Consider the following 22,840-nt stretch of genomic DNA (forward strand, 5'->3'; position numbering starts at 1 on the left):
AGTGACAGTGATTAACGATAATGATTTCTTTACACGCAGGAAAAAAGATGCCTGGGGTAAGTCGCTAAATGCAAACTAGAACAGAGCCATTCAAATGTTTTAAACAACACACACTACCATCTAGTGGTAGAAGTAAAAGCAGGAAGGATCTCAAGGGCTACTTTTATTACATGATGCATCTGCAACAAAAATCCTCACTTCTCAAGTGAATAGTAGTAGAATGGAAAAAAAAAATCAGACTACACAGAACTTGATTATAACTAAATGGAAAATGTTTGGAGAAAGACCAAATATGCAGCCCTATGGGCAACTTTACTTCCTAAACACTTATTTAAACCACTGGCTTATTTAATATTCCTCAGAATAGATTTTCATTGCACCTATTTAATGGCTGCACGTAGGCAGATGTAGTTAGCAGTTTAAACACGTGGCATTGGTATCAGTGACAATACTTCAGAAGACTTTGAGGTTTTTTCCTGCATGGAAGCCTATTCACACTGCAATCATTCCTTGGCTGCAGCCTTTAACAAAGGATATGCATATCTAAAATATGCATATATTAACTTTGAAGATTAATTTTGGATATCAGTAACACTGTTTCCATTAAAATAAATTTTCTCTAATTACTCCCACATCCTGCAAGTAAAAAAGCACGTCCTCAGTTGCTTCCTTACATTCATATTGCAATATTTGTACAATCAGGTTTTTTGCATATATGTAACCAAAAATATTGATTTCTTAAACCTTAACCAAATAACCACCTCGATTTACGATAACAAATGTCCAACACATTCACTTAAAAGCTCAAAGCAACCCAACCATCCAGTTGAATCTCAAAGATGGTCAAAAGAACTTGATCCATACTCATACTTTCCCCACAGTCAAGCACAGCAAACCAGCGTATGATATGGCATTTTAGATATTCACTTCATTTCTGTTGTTAGATCATACAAACTTCATAAAAGCCTGACTGGTTCAACATCACTGACTTGTGGGGATCTTCTTTATTAACAAGGTTCGAGGAAGTGACTCTCAAACTCCCATGTGGAAGGGCGTACCTTAAGTGTGCCAGTCACTTTTCAACCCAGTTCTTTTGTTGGAAGGGCAATGCCCATCCCTGATTCCTTCTCAGAGCCTGGAGGACCTTTCCACACAGTGCTGGCTCCTTCACAGTCTGCCCAAAGAGCTTTACCTCCTACATTTCCTACAGCCATCCTAAAGGCCTTGTTTTCTTGGAGGTTTCACTAAAAATCCTACTCAGTCAGGTCTTCTATTTACCTCTTTCAAGTGCTTATTATCTGCCAAGCAGCCCCTCTGGGTTAATTTCTGACAGATAGACTTGTTCCCCTTGAAACAGCCTCTCACAGACAGACAGAGGTCTGACCCTCTTCGAAGCAAGCCAGTCATCTTAAAGTGAGTATATAAAGTACACAAAATCTCACTACTCTAAATTCAATTTGAGCAAAGCACATGCCTCCAAAAGAAAATAGATGTAAATAAAATCTCCAGCCTTAAAGTTTGTTCCGATGTGAAATGTTGTTGAATTTATGTTTTATTTCTAGCTTAAATTTGCCTGGGTCTCACTAATAGCCATTCGTTCTTGTTATGTTTTTCTCCACTGTAATAAAAAGTCTCCCAGTGCTTGATGTTTTATGTTGGAGTCCCTCCTCACTCTTCTTTTTGTTCAGCTAAGCAGATCCAGTCCTGCAGATCTCTCAAGAGTGTTTTTCCTCATAGAGCTGCTGAAAATGCTTTCATGCCTGGTCCATACTTCTCCCCATCATGTTCCCTTTCCTTCCCTTGACTTAATTCAGACATCCCAAGGGATTCCCTTTTCAGAGTACCAGCACCCTTGCCCTCCAAGAGTCTGCACGCTATCCAGTGCTGCTCACCAGGCTCTGGCCGTACCTCTGCAGCACCATGTGTCCCCGCAGCGTTTCCTCCCGGATGCTGCCGTCTTCACAGCTGCTTGCTTAGCTCGGCCCCTGTCCACTGATAGCTGCAGCAACCACAGTAACTGGGTGGCCTGAGCGCACTTACTCCAGTTTGGTAGCCTTCCCCAAGCTTTACCAAGGCAAACATACAGCTTAAAACACCACTACCACAGGTTCGATTTTTTGGTGGCTTAGAACATTCTGTGTAGATCACTTTTCTGTATGTTTTTTGGTCTTTGTAGCCAACAGCATTCAAGGAATTGCTACAGCCTGTATATCAACCATCAACATCAGCTATTTCCAGCTGTATTGACTGAAAATATCTCGTAAGTCTGGCCCTCATAGCAAAAAATCTTCAACATCACAACATAAAAAGTTATTTCTGATAGCAGTTTGGTGCACTGCATTTGCTGGTACAATACACTTTTTTTTTTTTTTCTTCTTTAACTTGTGCAGATTGATCCTCTTTGTCTCAAAACCACAGCAGTGAGAATGAGAAAGCAGAGTGATAGCCTCTGTCCCATATTGTGCAGACGGGTCTTTTGTAGAAGGACCTGGCACCCACAGGAGGGGCAGGATTAGGTGGAGTGTTTTTTGGAAGAACTGCTAGTATTTGGAAAAGCAGGAGTTGTCCCAGGGCAGAGAAGCAGCATACAAATAAAATGCTGTTAGATAAAATCAGTACAGTGAAGCTAAGGTTTCTTTGCCTTGGTATTGGCAGGAGGCTAAATAAAAGTCTTGAGGTGCAGAAGCTAAGGCTTGTTAAGGAGTCTTTAAAGTGGTAGGTAATGTACAAAGTTCGCGTAACTGATTCAGATCAGTTGCTTTGTTCAATGTCTATCAGCACAATCTCTTTTACGCTATCTCCCCCTTCTCCCATGGTTCGTTACGCTCCTTCCCGGGTGCCGTCCTCAGTTAGATGGTAAGTTGCTCTGGAACGCGTCTTCCTATATTTGCTTTGTGCCTGGCAGGGCTGGACTCCCAAGGTCACTGCCACCTTTGGATGCCACCCCAGATCTAACAATGTTACGCTTTTCATTATAGGAGCGCAGCAGGTTACTGTGTACCTCTTACCGATTTTTAAACTGCGCTCTGGTAATTCAGCTCCTAAATTAGGTAGAAAAGAGTAATACATAGTAGAAGTAAAAGAGCCATTTATTTCAGGAGCAATCGGTAATAAGCCTGGTTACTGATTGACTGTAGAGCTCATTTACAAGTGCTGTAGAACAAATGGATTTTGTCAGTAAGCACTTTTGAAAAGGAACAATAAATATAATGCAATTTCAACAAAAACTGTGTCAAAGCTGTCTATTAACGGAGTATTAAAGAGTAAGGTTGGATTCCTAATGCTGAGAAAAGAAAATAAATGAAAGAAAAATAAATAAAAAAATAAGAGAAAAAAAGAAAGAGGAAAATAAAAAGAAAAGAGAAAAAGAAAAAAGAATAGACAAAAAAGGAAAAAAGGAAAAAAAGAAAAAAGAAAAGATAAAGAAACAGATTGTGGCATTAACATGTATGCAAATAAAATGAAATGCAATGAACATTAGTAAAAAATGAACCTGGGCCCATACAGAACAAACTGTGTGTAATTCTATCCCAAGGCAGATGGTGCTTGCCTTTTTCTACAGTTTCCTGTCCTTTATCATCACTTCCAGAGCATTATGCACCAAAACAAGCTTCATTAAACACCCCCTCAAAAAATGACAAAAAACAAATGAGAGAAAGAGAGAAAGAGAGAAAGAGAGAGAGAGAAAGAGAAAGAGAAAGAGAGAAAGAGAAAGAGAGAGAAAGAGAGAGAAAGAGAAAGAGAGAGAAAGAGAGAGAAAGAGAGAGAGAAAGAGAGAGAGAAAGAGAGAGAGAAAGAGAGAGAGAAAGAGAGAAAGAGAGAGAGAAAGAGAGAAAGAGAAAGAAAGAAAGAAAGGAAGGAAGAAAGGAAGAAAGGAAGAAAGGAAGAAAGGAAGAAAGGAAGAAAGGAAGAAAGGAAGAAAGGAAGAAAGGAAGAAAGGAAGGAAGAAAGGAAGGAAGAAAGGAAGGAAGAAAGGAAGAAAGGAAGAAAGGAAGAAAGGAAGAAAGGAAGGAAGGAAGGAAGGAAGGAAGGAAGGAAGGAAGGAAGGAAGGAAGAAAGAAAGAAAGAAAGAAAGAAAGAAAGAAAGAAAGAAAGAAAGAAAGAAAAAGAAGAGCTGCATAGATGTCATGGGAATTCCACATTCGCATTAAACATAAGGAAAGTAGGGCTGAAGAGACCTCTGGAGATCACCTATTGCTGCCTCTCACTACAAGGCTGCAAAAACATTGATTTCTTTACTGATTATATGAAAAGCTATTTTCAAGGCTATTATTACAGTGTATAAAAATATTTCAGAAAATTCTGCTGAAGTGAAAGCTATATATTAATTTATAGAGAACTACATATAGATGTGATCTGTTTTTCTAATGAAGTGAGTAATTAACAGTAAGTGAACAGTCAATCTGCAAATACTGCAAGACTGGTAATAAAAGACATGGTCACTGCACATCTTGATTGTATGTTTAACTTTTATATCAGCTAGGTATTAAATAATTTTATGACTGTTTTGAAATATTCTAAGGTTTATTCCAAAAATCTATAATTATTTCTAAAGTTATCATAGTTTTAAAAGCTCTCTGAGTTTTGCAAAGAAGAATTGTATTAAAAGAAAGTGGAAATGGTACAGAATGTGACTCTGTTTTACATGAAGAAAAAAAGCTGTTAAGAGCTATGAAAGCTAAACTGAAATTTAAAACAAGCAAGAATATGAAAAAGATCAAAAGAGCTGTGATTAGGGATTATATTTTAAGAAATTATTTCAAGGTGCAACAAGCACAGTAAAATAGGAAACTAATTTAAAATAAATTACAGTTTAATGTAATAGGAATTAATAAAAGAGTTCAAGAAAATCTAGACACTTTATTAAAAGTGAAGAAAATCTCTTGGACCTTAGAGTTATTTCCAAGTTCCACAGTAAAATGCTCTGATGTATCTAATTAGGACTTCATATACAATTTTGTAAACCAGGTTGATGTGAGAAAAGCAGCATTTAGAACACGGATAACATAGGAACACTGTATGTAGTTAACCCATTTCGTTTGAGCATAAATATGTCCTGGGCACTTTGCAAAAGAATTAAGGGCATGTTTTCTTCTCCAAAGAGCTTATGTTTTAAGAACTAGTTTTCAGATGCCTTGAGCAGATGAAGTTCAGCTGAAGTTGGAGCAGTTCATCACTTTTGAAAACTCACGCCCCAAACGCGGTGCCACGGTATGTGTCAGAAAATAGAGGGAGGGAGGAACGATGAGGATGACAATAATGAAATCACAGTTACTTAATAAGACCCAGATCCTTGCAAAGACTCTTAGCTTTAAACATATCGGTAATCCTATTGAATCATGTGCAAATCAAGATGGTCCTTTAAATAGTGTTGTGTGCCCTTCCCTGAGCAGCGGTGCATGAGGTAGGGGACGGGAATGGTTGAAAGGCATTTGGAAGTGATGGAGAGGAGGGCGTGCAGTGCAGTAAGCCTGACGGGGATTTCCCAAGCGGAACCAAAAGCCTGGGCAGGGGCCTGGGGTTGTCCAAAATGAGAGCAGGTTCAGAGTTCAAGCCATACGTGTTGTTAACAGCAAAGGGAGGGCTGAGCTGGCCTTATTTAGCTAGCAAACAAGATAATACGAGGCTCCGGGATAGTCCTCAGGCTTTCTAGGACCTTGATGCTTCTGGGGCACTTTCAAAGTTAATCCCAAACCACTATTTTATTGAATTAGATATGATAATGACAATAAAAACCTACATATAAGGTCTATTTGTTATCTTGCCTGCAGCACATAGAGGACGTTATTGCTTCATTAAAAGAGTACTGCTTAACAAAAATAAGAATAGGAAAGTCAGAGACTGTTTTGGAGAATGAACAGATTTTAAGTACTTAAAAAAACAGTAAGCAGTACAGAGTTTATTTTTTGGAAAGCTTTGTTACTGATATTCTTCTAGTTTTTTAACCCACTGCAGAATGATTAATTCAGAGTTTAAGTGCAGGCTGCTTTGGTGCCTGCAGATTTGTGGGAAGCCGGGAATTTGGGGAACTGAGTAACAAACAGAAGGAAGACAGAGACTGGTAGTATGTGGGAAGAAGGTGCACCTACTCTTCCTCTCTGCTTTTTCAGCCTTGGTTAGAGGTAGCTTGGCTTTCTGTGCTTCCTTACCCAGCAACCAGGCTGTTTCCCTCCTTGCATACCTGCATACCTACCTCCTTCCCAAGCAGACTGCCTCTAAGCAGCTGGGAAGGGAGCCGATTGCCCCTAATCAGCTTAGTGCTGGGAAGCTCAGAACACTAAATACAGATGGCATCACACCCCAACACGCACCATGCTGCTGCGATTTTCAACGAGGCACCTCTCCCTCTTAATTTCGTTTGGGTGGACCGAACGCCCTCTCAACCAAAGCAGCAGAATGGCACACCGACTTCGTGACAGAAGAAACCAGGGACAAACATAGCAAACATACATGTATTTTGAAAGTAATAAAAATTAATAGTCCTCCAATACCATTTTTGCACTTGCAACTTTGTCTTTTCCATAGTTTAAATAACATTTTATATAGGATAATACAGAACTGGCTTACATGCAAATGTTAATACAGTTTGGGGTTTCCTTTTTTTTCCATCACAAAGGATTAGGCAGTCATATTCTTGTATGGGATAAAGTTTTATACCGCAAGTAATTTGTGGAAATTCCAGTTAAACCACCAGCTGCAATAAAAATAATGCAGAGTGGGGGAAAAAACAATCTGGCTTTGGCTCCCATTTTGCTGACTGGCCGTTTTCAAATTTCAGTCCGTAAGGGAATCACCTGGGACAGGATTCATCTCACATGAGTTTAGATGTGTCCAGCAGAGACATCTCCCCTTGAGCCAGTCACCCTCAGGCCCTTCTACAGTGTAGAGACACAGGCACTTTTCTGTCAGGGACCATCTGGTCTGCTTTAGACATTTACCTTGGGATGAGAAGAATCATTTCACTGACTCTGCTCACCAGATCTCTGGCAACTCTAGGATCTGCAGGCATGCAGTTTGTACCTGTCTGTGTTTACTCTCATAAATTCCTCTCTCCATCCCATGGTGCGGAACCCAATTAAATGCCACCTGATTTCTGAAGGCTCTGCTGACCCCTATTTCCCACCGAGTGCAGTGCAAAATAGCACTTACTCAGCATCTGGCAGAAACAAGTAGAATTCAAGGCCAGGTTGGATGAGGCTTTGGGCAATGTGGTCTAGTGGAGGGTGTCCCTGCCCATGGCAGGGGGGTTGGAACTAGATGGTCTTTCAGGTCCCTTCCAACCCAAACCGTTCTGTGACGCTATGAATTCAAATTGTGGGGAGGCAGCTTTTGGCCTGGGGATGCGTAGCTTCACTGCTGAAACGTGGCAAACCCTGGGAAAAGCAGATGCACGCGCTTGATGAAACGGCACAACTTCAGCCAGAGCCGGCACCAGGGAACAGGCAGAGCAGGCTTCCGTGGGAGGCAGCAGCCTGCACAGGGAGGCAAAAAGGCCTTGCTGACTCCGTTACCCCAGTTCAGTTAGGGTGAACCATTACATATTTGGCACTGCACAGGACTGTGAATTGGAGTCACAGGGGCATGGACAAATACCCCAGCCTGCTCCCTTTGCGGTGGGGCTGACCTGGTCCAGATGGGGTTAGGTGGGATGGTGAGGAGGGCTTTCTCTGAAACCCTTGTAATGCAAGAGGCATTTTTTGCTTACCTCAGGCTGCAAAAACGACATCCTTGATCTGCAACTCACTCTACAGTCAGGAGGAAAAGAAGTTACACTAATCCAAGCAAGTACAGCCTAACTAATAACCCCCAGGGATATAAGTTGTTCGCTAACAGTCTATAAATGGATCTTCATGTTGTCCACTAATGTCTAACATCTGTGATATTTAATTACCTGCACTCATCTTTTAAATGAAGAAGGTGTGCAGTAATCCTTCCTGAAGCCGAACTGATAAAATAATATTTATTAGCTGAGGGCCTGTTTTAGAAACAGATGGGGTGTAAAGAGCTTGAAAGTAGTGTACAGGAGGAGTGTGAAGCACGAGAGATTACTTGTTAAGTAATTGAGATAGAGGGGAAGAGTGTTGAATGCAGAGAGCACAGAACAACAGATATCCAAAGCTCCGGGATTTCCCTGCGACAGATCTAATTTTAATTGTGTATTTGCAAAACTGCCTTTGTGAAGCCACGACACTGAAGAGAGTGACAAGGAGCCATGTCGGGCTGACTGGCCAGATCTTCCTGAACTGTGCCCACCCCGTCCCTCTTTACTGTGTCCCCTGGCCCTCCGACTTTCTACTTTGTCTCTCCTGCTTGCACGAGGACTTCATTGCATAAGCACCAACAGGGTGGCCAGCTAGAGCAGCAACATAAACTCTGTGCCTGCACATGTCATTGCTCCAGCAGAATTAGAAAATTGTCTGTTTGTATAATTTGTATAATTGAAGAAATGCATCGAGATCCATTACAAACTATTCAATTGTTACTCCATAAAAATTGCAACTGTATTGAGCACAATACCTTAAACTTTCCTCTATCATACAAAGGTAATTAACAACTTGGCTATGTCAGCTGTTAGTCCTTTTCTGCTCTGCCTTTGTCAGACTCCCATGAGTATTTAAAGAGCTAATCTTCTGTTATGCTTAAACATTGCCCGACGTTAATAATCAGGCAGTGTTTATCACTGCAAGGGTTTTTTTGCTGGCCTTGAAATCCTCACCTTAGGCAAATAATGAAAAATAGGATACTGGTGTTAAAGCTGCTCTGCCATAAAGAAGTATAGGTGAGAGACCATCATCTCTCATTTAGTTACATCAGATCAGCAGGATGCAAGTCCCACATCAAACTCATAATCTGAGCAAAACCTGAAACTGATACTAAAAGAGTTATTTAGAGAAGTGGTGCAGAACCAAGGGACAGTTGGAAAGAAGAAAGACTCCAGACCAGGCAGCCCCAGTGAGCCAGAGGAAGCTGTGCCACATGGGGCTGCAGAGGGAACCCAACTGTCAGGGCCCATCAGCCATCAAAGGTGAGCAAAGCTGAGCTCAGGGAGACTGGGAGCAGGAGAGAGCTTCTCAGGCACTGTAGCCAAACACAATACTCATATAAACATAGCCAGTTATGTCTATAACCTGCAACCATTTCTCCTGCAAAATTCCCACCACTTTTATGCCGTGGATGTTGCTTTGCTATTCATTCCCATGGTGAAAACCTGAGGTGAGCCAGTGTACTACCCACCTTTGGACAGGAGTCAACGTGGCAGGGCTTGTGGATGGTGTGCAGAGCTGTCTCACATCTGAAAGCTTTGTAAGACGCGATTTGTATTGCACCTGGGGGATGTGGCCAGCCTTCAGGCCAAGGGTTAGGAACCGTTCAGCAAGGGTTAGGGCAAGTAAACCAATATTGTCTGTGTAGAAGTGGAGATGACTGAGATGTGTCATTCTACTGGTATCTGAATCCATAACATAGAAGTTAAACAACTGCCTTGTGATGGGTCCAGCTGCAAGACCTTCATTGCCAGATCATAGAATCACAGAATGGTAGGGGTTGGAAGGGACCTCTGGAGATCATCTAGTCCAACCCCCCTGCTAGAGCAGGATCACCCAGAGCAGGTTGCACAGGATCGCATCCGGATGGGTTTTGAATCTCTCCAGAGAAGGAGACTCCACAGCCTCTCTGGGCAGCCTGTCCCAGTGCTCGGTCACCCTCACAGTGAAGAAGTTTTTCCTCATGTTGAGATGGAACTTCCTGTGTTCCAGCTTGTGCCCATTGCCCCTTGTCCTGTCGCTGGGCACCACTGAAAAGAGTCTGGCCCCATCCTCTAGACATCCGCCCTTTAGATATTTATAAGCATTGATGAGATCCCCTCTCAGTCTTCTCTTCTCCAGGCTAAACAGACGCAGCTCTCTCAGCCTTTCCTCATACGAGAGACGCTCCAGTCCCCTCATCATCCCTGTAGCCCTCCAGTAGTTCCCCGTCTTTCTTGAACTGGGGATCCCAGAACTGGACACAGCACTCCAGATGCTGAGCCTCCATTCCTCAGTCTTCCAGAAACATCTCTTTAACAATGACTGCCCCAGTTCTTTTGTCTCACTGGCAATGCACCTCCAGGCAAGCATAAATTCTATGAAAAATAGCTGCAGGTTTGTTTGTTTATTTATTTGTCTGTTTGTTTATTTTTATCAGAGCATGTATTTGCCCTGAAGGAATTATTTAGTCTGTAGTATTTCCTGTCTCCTGTTGGCTGCATCTTCTCCCTTCCCACCCATTCAAAAACCCTGTGTTCAGTTTATCCCTGCTCTTTCCACTCTCAAATATAAAAAAGTGGGTTTATATACATGTACATAAAAGTGTTTAACTGTGTGTTTTTAAATATGATACCTGACTCCTGTCAGCCAATTTTTCTGTCCACTGTTCTCTGCACCTAGGACTATTTTCTGTTCAAATAGCATAAGTAATGCTTTCACATAAATCACTTCTGAGTGGGACTAGAGCAGGCTCCATCTCCTAGAAAATGACTACAAGCAAAACTACTGAAGCTTATCCTCACACCATAACCTGCTGATTGTCTTTTTTTTTCCCTTTTTTTTTTTTTTGTGTGTGTGTGTGTAAAGTGTCTCCATAAGCCAGAGAAATTACCGAAAGTGTGAAAAGATGCCTTTTATCTGGAACAGAAGGTGGCCTGCAGCTGCCTTACTCCAGCCAAAAGTTACTGCTTCTTTCACACCAGCTGCCTGCTCTGCACAGAACACAGCATTTCTCATCATATTTAAATGCAAATTCTCGCAGAGGCGCATAGCGCTTGGCATGGTCATGTATGAAGGAAAGCTACTTAAAAGTGTGCAAATCTAGTTGGGTTTTCTTTCACAGAGCGTTTCAATGTTCCCTCTTACAATTTTGCAAGTTGATAAGGATGCATTTTCCTTCCTAACAACGTTTGGTGCTGCCCAAAGACGGCTTGGGAATACATTTCAGATACTACGTGGCTGCTGAGATGAGGTATTGGTTCAGCTGTATTTTTTAGGAAACTCTGCAAGACTGTCTGGGCACTGCCAGTTTCAGTGAGTCAGCAGCAGTGGGGGTATTAGTGGTTCCCTTCATAAACCTGGATTTGGGAATTGGCATCCCTCTCCCTGTCCAGCAAACCCTCAGCCCCACCTGCCAACGGGCCCAGGGCTTGCGGGTGCCAGGCTGGTGGCCGGGGAGAGCACCAGGACGTCTGGGGGGGCTGCAAGATGCACTGCGCCTGAGGCCATGAGCAAGTGGGGAAAGCAAGGGCAGAAATGGGGATCGGGGAGGGTTTGGGGTGGGAGGCGAAGCCCGGGCAGGGCAGGCAGCAGGTGCTTGGCAGGCATGCCGAGCCAGCCTCGGTGGGGCTAAGCCTTCCGGTCACTCTTTGCAAAGGCTCCGGTACCGCTGAGCACCTGCAAGCTGCCGGTGGGTAGGAAGGGGGTGGCCGAGGGGAGGCCTGGCAGCGCTTGGTGCCACCACGGTGGCGCTCTCGCCACCTCCTCCCGTGCCAAAATCAGTGGGGAAGACATTTACCGGGGCGGAGAGGTCTGGGGCGGGCGGACGGCGAAGGACCCGCGGGAGGAGGAGCGCTGGCACCTGTGGCTGCCCCCCCCTCGCCACCCCTTCCCTTGCACACACGCACACGCGCACATACACACACGCGCGCGCACACACACACACACACGCGGCCCCGGGGGCGGCCGTGCGCAGGCGCCGCCGTCCCCCCCGTCGGTGCCCGGCGCTGATCCCCGGCGCGGCGGCGGCGGCTCCGCTGGTCACCGGTCGGCCCGTCGGCCGGACGCGCCCGCCCCGCTGCGCTTTTGGGCAGCAGACCTGGGGGAGGCCGGCATGGCGGAGAGCCCGGGTCAGCCCGGCTCCCCGCCGCCGGAGGGGAGCGACCTCCCGCGGAAAGAAGGCGATGAGGAAGCGGCGGCGGCGGTGGACCCGCAGCCCGGGGTGTCCCCCGAGGTAGCGGCGGGGGAGCCACAGCCCAGGGTGTCCCCCGAGGTAGCGGCGGAGCCCACGGACGGCTCCCCCGGCGGCGAGGAGCCGCGGCTGAACGGGGAGGCGGCGGCTGGGCAAGAGCCGGCTGTGGCGGCGGTGCCCCCCGGGGACAGCGGCGGAACGGGGAGCGGATCACCCGAGGGGGCGGCGGAGACCCCGGGCGGGACGGGCGCGGGGCAGCAGGCTCCGGCGGGGGCTGAGCAGCGGGACCCTGACGGGGGTGGCCCGGCGGGCGAGGGTCTGCCGGGAGGGGAGCTGGCGGCGGCGGCCGCGGGGGTAGACGTGCCCGGGGGCTCTGCGCCAGCGAGGGCAGACCCCGAGGAGGCAGCGGTGGCCCCAACGGCGACGGAGCCCGAAGAGGCAACGCCGTCGGGGATAGAGCCTGAGGCCGCGGCCATGGCCCCAACGGGGACGGAGCACGAAGAGGCGGGGGCGGCCCCGGCGGGGACAGACCCCGAGGAGGCGGTGAGGGAGGCAGCTCCGGAGGGCACAGACCCCGAGGAGGCGGTGAGGGAGGCAGCTCCGGAGGGGACAGACCCCGAGGAGGAGGTGGCAACAGCCTCGGCAGGGACAGACCCCGAGGAGGCGGAGGCGACAGCCCCGGCGGGGACAGACCCCGAGGAGGCGGTGAGGGAGGAAGCCCCGGCGGGGACAGACCTCGAAGAGACCGAGGAGACGGCCCCGTCGGCGAGAGACCCCGAAGAGGCTGTGAGAGAGGCAGCCCCGGAGGGGACACAGCCTGAGGAGGCGGTGGCGACAGCCCCGGCGGGGACGGTCCCCGAGGATGCGGTGCGGGAGGCAGCTCCAGCGGGGACGGTCCCCGAGGAGGCGGCGGCCCCGGCGGGGAGCGAGGCGGCTGGGGAAGCGGAGGCGGAGGTGCCGGCCGGAGGGGAGGCCGACGGCGGACGCCGGTCGCCGGGCGGCCCCGACGGTGAGAACGGAGCGGAGATGCCGTGGGCGGAGCGGGGAGCCGGTGCCTCGGCGGTAGCAGGAGCGGGAAGCGCGGCCCCGGGGGCAGGGGAAGGCGGCGCGGCGGCGGTGGGGCAGCCGGGCCGGCCGTCGGTCCCCGAGGGCGGCGAGTGGGACGCGGCAGGTCGGAGCCTGAACGGCGTGCGGGGCCGGGTGGAGGACGAGGAGGATGAGATGGGCTCGCCAGCCGCCCTGGAGGAGGAAGCGGAGGATGAGGAAAAGCAGGAACACGACATCTCCCTCTTCGTCAAGGTAGGGTGTGGGGGGCTGCTGGGGAAACCTGGGTTCACCACCATGAGTCCCGGGCCGCTCCTGTGATGAGTGGCATTGAAATCTGGCAGGCAACAGTCCAGCCTGGCTAAGGTGATTTGGTTATTAGCACCCAAAATAAACCTGCCTCTGGCTCCTCATTGCTTCTGCGGGCAGCAGGTGGGATGGGACAGGGCTTCCCGCGCGGTGGCTGAAGGCCAGTGCTGCCCGTCCCCTCGGCCCTGGGAGCTGGTGGAATCGCACAACCCAGAGCCCAGAGAAGCAGAGACCTGACCAGTAAAGTGGTTTCCCCCATAGTTTCTCCTGATGAGCCTTGCGCTGCGTTACTTGAGTTTTCTCTAGGTTCAAATGGAAAGGCTGTGCCAGGGATCTCGGTTTCAGTGGACTCGGGGAGTCCCCTTGCGCCCTCCTCACCATGAGGCTTGGAGCCAGCAGCATCTGTTTGGAATTGCTAGCTGTGACTTGTGACATAAAGAGTTCTCAAGGGATTTTAAAATCTTTATAGTACAGTAAGAAGGGCACACAGCACATCATGGGGGCTGAGGTGGAAGAAACTGAAAAATATAATTTAAAATGTGATCCTGGGATTTTTAAACATGAACTATGGTCAACATTTAGATAGTTACCCCAAAGTTTGACAAGGCTGGATTCAGAGAGTCAGTGAACTGCCCAGCAGTTTGTGTTTGTTTGGGCAGGGAAGATTTACGTTAGAGCAAAATGGATAAAAAAAGAGAAAAATTGTAATGGTCTTAAAACTAATTTCTGCTATTTTATAGTAGAGACCTTTAGAGCTTCTTTCTAGCCTGTGCCTGGAATCTCATCAAAGTCAGGGGGACTTTTCATGGAAACAGCATCCGTCCACAGAGGTGAAATAGCAGATGTGAAATTTCTGTGCGTAGAAACCACGCTAAGTAGTTTTTCTTCCCTCTTCTCTGACCTCTCTGGGCTAAATAAAGTGTGGAGCAGGGTGGGATATTTTCCTCAGAGCAGACCTAAAACTCAGGAGCTAAAACTAGGGAAGCAGAAGGCATTTGGGACCTTCTCCACTGCAAGCCATACTTCCTGTGCAAATAATGCACCTCCTGAGTTGGCTGAGGCTGCTTCTGTAGCAGCCAGAATTAACTGTGAAAGAAAAACTCATTGCCAGCCTTCTGGGTGAGGGGGGTTAGGGCTGAAGCAATGTTTATACCTTGATTTATCCCACCTCAGCGCACACTCCCTTTTTTTCAAGGCTGAGCCTTCTTTGAAGTATTATTGTGTGAAAAACGCTGAGGAATGCTCTGAGGCTTACAAATAGTAGTGTTGGACATGCTGGATGATGCCATGCGGGAAAGATGAATGATAGTACTGACTGATGTTGATGAACGTGCCCCAGCTGCTCTGCAGTTTAAGCAATTCCTTAGCACGCAGGCTGGGATGGATTCTGTGCTCTAAAGGCAACTCTGTATATCAGGTTGGTGTAAGGTAGCTAGATGGTAACACTGGGGCTGAAATCTGATTTTGTGTCAAACAGCAGGAGCTACTACTGTTGAGCCTGGCAGAGGTGATTTATGGACTTTCTGGCTCACAGATTGACAGCCCCCTTTGCAGGGACACTTTTGTAGCTTTTTTTTATTCTTGTTTTATGCTCTTATATCCATTAAGGCATGCCGGAGAGTGGCAGAGGCTAAAGTCATAAAGGCTACATGTGCCTTACTGCACTTGGGTGCATGCTTTATGGAAGAAGAATGTGGCCAAAATTATAGAGCAGCCTACAATAAGACCATCTGTTGTGATTCTGTAGTCCCCAAGTATTAGGATTAAGCATGGTTTTTGAAAATATTTCTGAATTGATAAAGACGGAAGAAGGAGCACTTTTATGATTGACTTAAGAATGCTGAGAAAATAATACAGCTGCTTTTCTAACTATTTTAGTGGAGGCATATTACAAAGCTTGAATATTTTACCTCACCTGGAGCTAGATTTTTTTAGTTGAGGTTGGATTAGTATTTTTAGTTAGAGATTGGCATGAGTTTCTCCCATTTAATGGAAGAAAAAAAACGCCTACTGGAGAGCTCAGCATCTCTCCACCCACCAAAATGTGCTGGGACTGCAGTGGTGGGAAATGAGAAATGCTTTGCTTTCCTGCTGTCAGGAGAGTTCATGTTAATGCTGCTTTTGCCGTCACGTGGAGATATGCGAACTATCTTTCTACCCTTCTTTTGGCAGCAGGAAAGGGGGTATAAAAGAGACTGGAAGTTCTCGGTGGTGGCTTAAGTAGATTTTACGAGCACGTACACAATGCTGTGCTTAAACAGCTGCTGATGTATTTTAATGGGAAAAAGGGGAAAAGTGGATTCCAAGGTGGGACTGTGTGTTTGGTGTTTGGGGATTATTGAATGTTTATATCTGACCACAGCATGTGGTCCACAGACATGGTGCTCCTTCCTGAGCAATTGCTAAAACTCAAGGGTTAAGTAAGTGAGAAGATGATTCATACTGAATGCAAAAGTTTGTTTCCAGCGTGAAACACTTCCCTTCACATGCATGTTTCTAATGCACCTGAGACAACCTCTCTTATCCTTTATTATATCACTATTCTATGCTCTGTGTGCTTCTGAAGTGTTGACACCCACCTCTGCTTTGCAAGTGCTGCTAACCTCTTTCATCCTTCTCCTGCGTTTGTCAGCAAGCACCTTGTGTGCTTTCTCCCATGCAGCTGGATGCTTCCTTGTAAATATATTATCCATCAGCTCCCTGACCTTTTTCAAACCTCTCTTTGAAACTCTACTCTTCTATAATGCCACTAGAAACTGGGAAGTGATTAGGCTGTTTCAAATACTGAGATTTGGTATGGGCAGGAGGTCCATGCCATGATTTGATAGCACAATGCAAATACAGAGAAATGTTAAAAGTCAGTCCCATAATAGAAGAAAACTCACAAGAAAATAGTATGGTGGTGGTGACTGAATGATCCTCGCAGTTTCCCTGCTAGGGAGCATTACATTAGACTTGGCCAACATTAAAGTACTTGGTAGGTTTTTAGTAATAACATTTTGAGAATAACAAAGAGAAGCATCACCATCAGAAATAAACTTTTCAGATATAGCTGTATGGTGAGTAGTGTTTCTTGTTTTTCCTGTGGTTGATCAAGCTTGTTCTTTTTAGAGCTGCTCTTTTTTCCTCTTCTGCTTCCTGCTGCTTTGCATTGATTCATTTAGTTTTGCATATATGTATTTGAATATTATGAATATTGTGTTGCCTTGTGCCTCCCATGGAGAGGTGGGTGGCAAAATTCCTGCTAGCTCCACAAGGATGGGTACCAGCAATTGTGCTTTTAAGCTGATTTGGGTTGCTGTGCAGCGCTATTTAGTTTGAACTCAGACACCCAATGTCAACATCTCATGCTATCTGAGATACTCTAGCACTTAGCAGAGTTAGCAGCATCTATGGGAGATAATGTCCTTCCGGACCAGCAGCTTGATGCTGGACAGGCTACAAAGACAGCAGACATCTGCGTTCAGGCAACTAAACCGTGCCCATAGTGAAGCTGAACTATGTAAGACTCTTTGGCTATAAGCCCGAGACCATATCAGAATTGCTTTGAGGGTTTTACTAGGTGCTTACTTGATTTCAATTTTCCCATGAAACAACATGTGCTGTATATTTCCTTTAGATAGTAATATGTTTCTGGTTTTTCAAAGTCAAATGTTTGCAAAGGTCATCCAGATATACTTTCCGATTGGTCTTTGGTAATTCAGCTAAGCATATCTGGCACCTTGGGTAGGACGCATTCTGGGTGTTGAATCTTGCTAGCTGGTCTTCTAAGGTCAATGGTATACGTATGCTTTTTTTTCTTCTTCTCTGCCAAAAGCCCTTTTTTGTCAGAAAACATCTGTGAATGTCATAAATCTATCTTACCATTTGAATATAGCAGAACTCTCACCAAAATTTATTTTGGTGAGTTTATTTTAAGCAATTTAAACACTTATGTAGGGCTTAAAAGTTTATTTCTAAATTAAAATAAAACCCCTCCAAGGTTACCTACCAATCCATTTTAAATTTTCTTACAGACAGAAAACTTTTAAATACCAGAATCACAACTGCAGATTTCATCATCCCAGAGTTTTCTAGGGACTGTGATTTATCTGTAAGTGTTGAACACAGTCGGCCAAACAACCCAGCTTGAGCACAAGGCCTTCTCTCAGATTGCTCATCTTCCAAAACAATTCTTGCTTAGTTTCTGGGTTAAATGGTATTTAGTAAAAGCTGACCATGAGTCTAAGGTAATAGATTTTATCCAATGAAAAGCAATAGGCTTTATTCACTGTTGTGACATTCTTGGTCTTTAAATCAAAGTCATTTGTTTACATTCAGAGGATTATTTCATTCCTACAAGAGTCTAAGGTTACTTTACTGATACAGAATTTCCTTGCACCATTCCTGAGATGTGCTTAACTGACTTGATGTACTCAGAGCTGTGCTGAGTTATCAAAAATGCTGATAAACAAGAAAGTAAAGGTCTTGCTGGGACTAGAGACATAGGAATAACAGGTGCTTGCATCTGTGTCGCCAAAGACCGCAGTTAACGTATTCAACTTAAATGGCAAAGGCTATTTTGTACTAGAGCTCCTTTTCTGTGATGTGATGGATCTGCACTTTATATATAACCTACATGTAAAGTATAAACAGACTGTTCTCAAACTGGAACTTCTGGGCTTTGAATGCTGTAGGTAGGAAGTCCATGGACAGCAGGAGCTCAGATCCCTGCAGAAGCCTCCTAGCCTGTATGTCCATTCAGTGGACTCTGCGCTGTACCTGATGCTTGATGTAAGCAAACATTTACAGTATAATCACTGAGTAGGTATTTGTGCTTAAGATCTTGATTTTTTGCTCATCGGTGCAATCAGTCTGTAAATCAGTTAGGTGAGTATGGCTTATAAGGAGAATAGCTAACATCCTTTATCAAAATGAAAGTAGACAGGTATTTTCTGTCCTTTTTTGGTGTAGATTCACTGTAGGAACCCAGTATTTAGATGACCTCAGGAGGTCTTGTATGTGTGGAGTTACACTAGCTATATATTTATGGATTAAAAGAGGGTTTTGGGGACGATTAATTGCTGGATATTTATCCAAGCAAAGGGAACTACCCAAAGCTTACCAAAGGTGAGCGCATTGGATTTGTGCGATGCTAGGGAAGGACAAATTGTCATGGAATGGGCGGGGAAGCATTCCTTATGGTTTGGCAATGGTAGGAAACAGATGGCTTCTCTTTCCCTTCTTTTCCCCCATCCCTACCAGTGCTGCTGCATTTTGCTTTCCATCAAAACCATGCCATATTTTCCCTGAGGAACACATCTGCTCCATTCTCCTCACTCTCTGTTTTCCTCCTTCTCCAGCTACATTTTGTGTACCTTCTTCAAAAGTAGGAGCTTTTCTCAGGTGCCACATTGCTGCCTCTATAATCCTGTCATTTTTTTACATGTTGTTTCCCTCCACCATTCTTTCTGATAATCTGTTTTACAGTTGGTTATGAGACCTGTCTGCTTTTATAACTGAGTAAAGATGGTTACCCCAGAACAAGGGAAAAAAATCTTTCAGGAGAAAGCCTCTTCCCTGGAGCAGAGCACAAGCACCGCTTAGGCTAGATCTGCTGAAACCAGAATCCAAGCGAAGCTGGTTGGGACTGAGCCTTATGGGGCTGCCCAGCACAGTCAGCATAGCCCCGCTTTTCTGGCTCCTGGTTAGTTAGCCGTTTGTATGGTGATCTGGATTCTTTGGCTACATACAGCTGTACAAAAAGTACCGAATCAGCAGAGGTGCGTTTGTTCAAAGACATTTTGCGGTTCTGTTCCCAAGACTGTCGTACAAAGCAGAAAGCTGGCTCTGTTCCCATGGGTATTTGCCCTTTCTCAGCTCCTTTTTTTTTTTTTCCAGCTGGAATATGGCAATTTCGGGTTCCCTAATGCAGCTTAAGAGGAACTGGCATTACAAATTCCTTTCATAACTCTTCAGGTTATTGTGCGTGCCGGTTGCACCTGCAGCAGTTTTTCAGGGAGCTGAGTATGCTCCCACCACTCTTCAATAAAACTGTGCTTGGGAGACTTTGGTTTAAAAGGCAATGATACCAATATCAATATTTTTTCTGAAAAAGCTATGCAAATTTTTTTGAATATGCAATCTTTTTCATTTTCACTTCTCATGCTTTCTTTTACGGCCATTCTGGTTGCCACCTTTTTAGAGCTTAGACTGCTAAAAAGAAACAGAGTTCCTCGGAGCTGCTGACTAAAGAATAGCTTTGAAAACTACACCAAAATTGGGTTTGCCACTTTGCTCCTGGAGGGATGCTTAACGGAGCAGTAGAGTGCTGTTTATGCCAGTGTCAGTTCTGACAGGCCAAGTCCTGTTCCAGAAAGACACAAGCAAACAGATAGACATAACTGATCAGAAATATGAAGTTGCATCTAATTTTTTTTTTTTTTTGTATGATCTAGACATACGTCTTGGAGTCATCTTTTTGTCCATGCTTTGGAAGTCCTAAAACTGCGTGTAGACTAATATCGTACAAGCCCTGACCATCTTATTTATTCTCAGTGTAACTGCAGATCTCTGCTGTTTGCAGGCATGTTTTAGGCAAACCCAGTTTTGAAATAAAGTAAACGTCCGTAAAGCTATGTTCCTAGACCTTTTCCTATTTTTATTGACTCTCAGCACACTGCTTCAGTAAAGCACCTCACCATGGGTTTTACTTTAAGCATAAGCTTAAAGTCACGTGCTATTTAAGCCCTTCACTAAACAGGGGATGCTTTCCTGATTCAGTCCTGGGGCATGGCCTGTACGTCTTGCTGGCGGAAATCAGCAGAAACTTCTGATGAGCTCAGCCTGCTGCCCAAAATTCAACCATACCACCTTTGCTCCTTGAGTTTTGTCTTCGTTAAAAGGTTGATCTTACCTGTGATCATCCCAGAAGCAGGGGCAAGGATGGAAGTTTTCCTTGTCTGCTTTGTGCTTTCAGTCCCTGGTTGTCTGAAGTGAACCTGCATTTCGTAAATCCTGTTGGAGAGCTGCAGCCTTCCTCAGAAATGTTGATGATTGCTGCACGAGGTGGTTGTCATGCAGCAGGGCCTGGGAATTTTCATGTTGTCTGTCTGTTTAATTTGAGACTTGATTCATACTTGTATATAGATGAATAACAAACCAGTCTACAGGACTCATGGCATTCACAAATATAAAACGTTAGTGTGTGGTGAATGATTTTCTGGGTGAGGGGAGGAAAGAGATTTGGCCAGTTAGTTGAAAAATGTAACTATAGTCAAATTATTAATAAATTGAGGTGAAATTTTGCAAATGGTGTTAAAAGTCCTGTCAGTGTTAGATCTAGATTAATTCACAAGGGGTTTAGGCACAGTTACCAAAATGGAGGAGGCAGCAGTAGCTGCATCGTTAGCCCTGTACATAGGACACAGATGTGGGGTGCCGGTGATTGAGGTTGTGATGTTACCTGGAGCGTCAGCGAAAGGTTGGTGTGCGTCCCTCAGCCATGCCACTGCCATAGACACAGAGTTATTCCTGGTCCCTCTTTGGCACCAATGACATTTAATAAATTACCTGCAAAGGGAGGCAGCATCAGAAAGATCAAATGCGAGGAGCCAGGAATATCCAGCAACCTTGCAGTTAGGCAGTGTATGGCTTATTTGCTGTTATTTACTTTTGTAGCAATATGTAGATTTTAAATGGTATTCAGTAGCCTCTGGTTCCCACTGATTTTGGGATTGCTTGTGGAATAAGAGATGTGTTGCCCATGTGCTTTGAGAAAGCAGAATGTGGCAGGCATTAAAAAGATGAAAAGGTATTGTATTGTGTCCCTTTCCTGGCATGGGTGTTACAAATCGTGACCAGTCCACTCGAGAATCTGGATTTTTATTTTATTAGCATCCCTAATAGTAAAAATAAACCATTTTATGTTGATTAAAAAAATCTATTTATTAGATATCTTTAATACTAAACCAACTTTTTTCTTCCATGTCTTCTTCCATTTGAAATCAGTTCTCTCTAGCACTTTGCTGCCCTGTTGGCAGGAAGAGGATTAGGCAACCTTGTGATGGCTCCTCTTCCACAAACAATTCTGCCTTTTGGGGCTTTTCGCCTCGATGGGTATCAGCCAGGGTTAGCCAGGACTCTGCCTTTCAGCCTTTCTTACAGTCTTGTGCTCTTTATTGTGTGGGTCCATGCAAAATCATATTTATGGCTATTTTTTAAAAGTTAAATTGTTGTGAAGCAGAAGTGATAATGGAAATTATTAATATGACCACACTTTCTTAGGATGCTTATCTCAGGTGAAGTCGCTTTGAATTGGCATCTGTATACTTTTTAGCGAGAGACAGGACCCTCCTCTTCAGAGATAATACAGGGAGTGAGGGAGTGAAAGGAAATATTATACATATTTTATGGGAGAGGAAGTGAAGTGTGGAGACTTACTGCCGTGCCATCACTGACTGCATTCTCTACGTCTCCTCTAAAGAGGTCCTACTGTTTATTTTCAAAAGTAAGAAATTGCGTGTTCCTCTGGCCCTGCCCAAGGAGCGTAAGTAAATGCCATGTGAAGGTTACCTGATTATTTTCTTGCTCAGATAACAAAATGTCACGCTGTGATAAGGACCTGTATGCATTTCCATTTGCAATGTCTGATTATTTACTGATAAAACCCTGAACAAGTCGAGTCACTCCGTTCCAGTTGCTTTCAATAACACCCGCCTTGTCAGCAGTTACAGTGTTTTAATTCCTTCATAAAAATATTTAACTTCTGAAAGCAAACAGCGGCAGTTCGCGCAGCCTGCCACCGACACGGCTGCCGGAGGCGTTCCCCGGGAGGAGGGTGACGCGCCGGCTGGCTGCGGGATGTGCCCTGCGCAGGGAGATGGGGGTTGTAAAGCCTCGCAGACAGGCAGAGGTGCAAAGGGGGTATTTCCCATCTCGGTTTTTTCCCCTCAAATTTCAGCATATATTTGAATATTCAGAATAGAGTAGAAATGTAATTGTTACAAAGTAAATTACAGCAGCACTGGAGTCACAAATGAACGGCTTTTCCCAAGTTACTCAAATGGGATAGTTACAAAGAAGTTAAACATTTACTCAGATTTCAGAAACATTCTCATTTGTGTCTTGGAGAATCATTGACATTTACCTGGTAGTCACTTTTGAAATTTTTTTTAAAAGCTATTAACAGAACCCGAGCATTTTGTAAAAAATCAAGTTTCTTTCCATGACAGTGGCAGATGAAGCTTGAAACAGGATCCAAATATACCCTAGCTAGTTAAAAATTTGGGGGTGTATGCTGCCTACAGAAACAAAGACGCTACCAACCCCCTTGGCAAAACCATCAGCTTCCTTTTTGCCAGGAGCACCATGGGGGCCGGGGGCTCCCCGGGGGGCCAGGACCTCAGGCACGGTCCTTGTTTTGAGGAATATCCGTGTTATAGCTGTAAATACCGGGGCTGATTAGTTTGCAGTATGATCCATCCAGTATATCTTTATTTAAAAACTGTCTTTTAATTAGCAATACCGTGTTTCTCATAGTTCCCTGAAGCCTGTAAATGGAAGAGAGGTAGTG

The 22,840-nt window shown here is 45.1% G+C and overlaps 1 protein-coding gene across 2 annotated transcripts in view; it reads left to right on the forward strand.

Annotated features, from left to right (window-relative positions):
• The first annotated feature begins 11,666 nt into the window (after nt 1-11,666).
• CLIC6 (chloride intracellular channel 6) overlaps nt 11,667-22,840 on the forward strand; it is a 34,534-nt gene continuing 23,360 nt past the window's right edge. Inside the window, exons 1-2 of one of the 2 annotated variants that reach the window (XM_054812693.1) lie at nt 11,667-12,519; nt 12,562-13,233. In XM_054812693.1, the coding sequence (XP_054668668.1) occupies nt 11,857-12,519; nt 12,562-13,233 (1,335 nt within the window). In that variant the 5' untranslated portion in view covers nt 11,667-11,856. Of the gene's footprint in view, nt 13,234-22,840 lie in introns of both variants that reach the window. The other variant, XM_054812692.1, reaches the window with a different exon arrangement.

Source organism: Grus americana, chromosome 1 (genome assembly GCF_028858705.1).
Source record: "Grus americana isolate bGruAme1 chromosome 1, bGruAme1.mat, whole genome shotgun sequence".
Lineage (NCBI taxonomy): Eukaryota > Metazoa > Chordata > Aves > Gruiformes > Gruidae > Grus > Grus americana.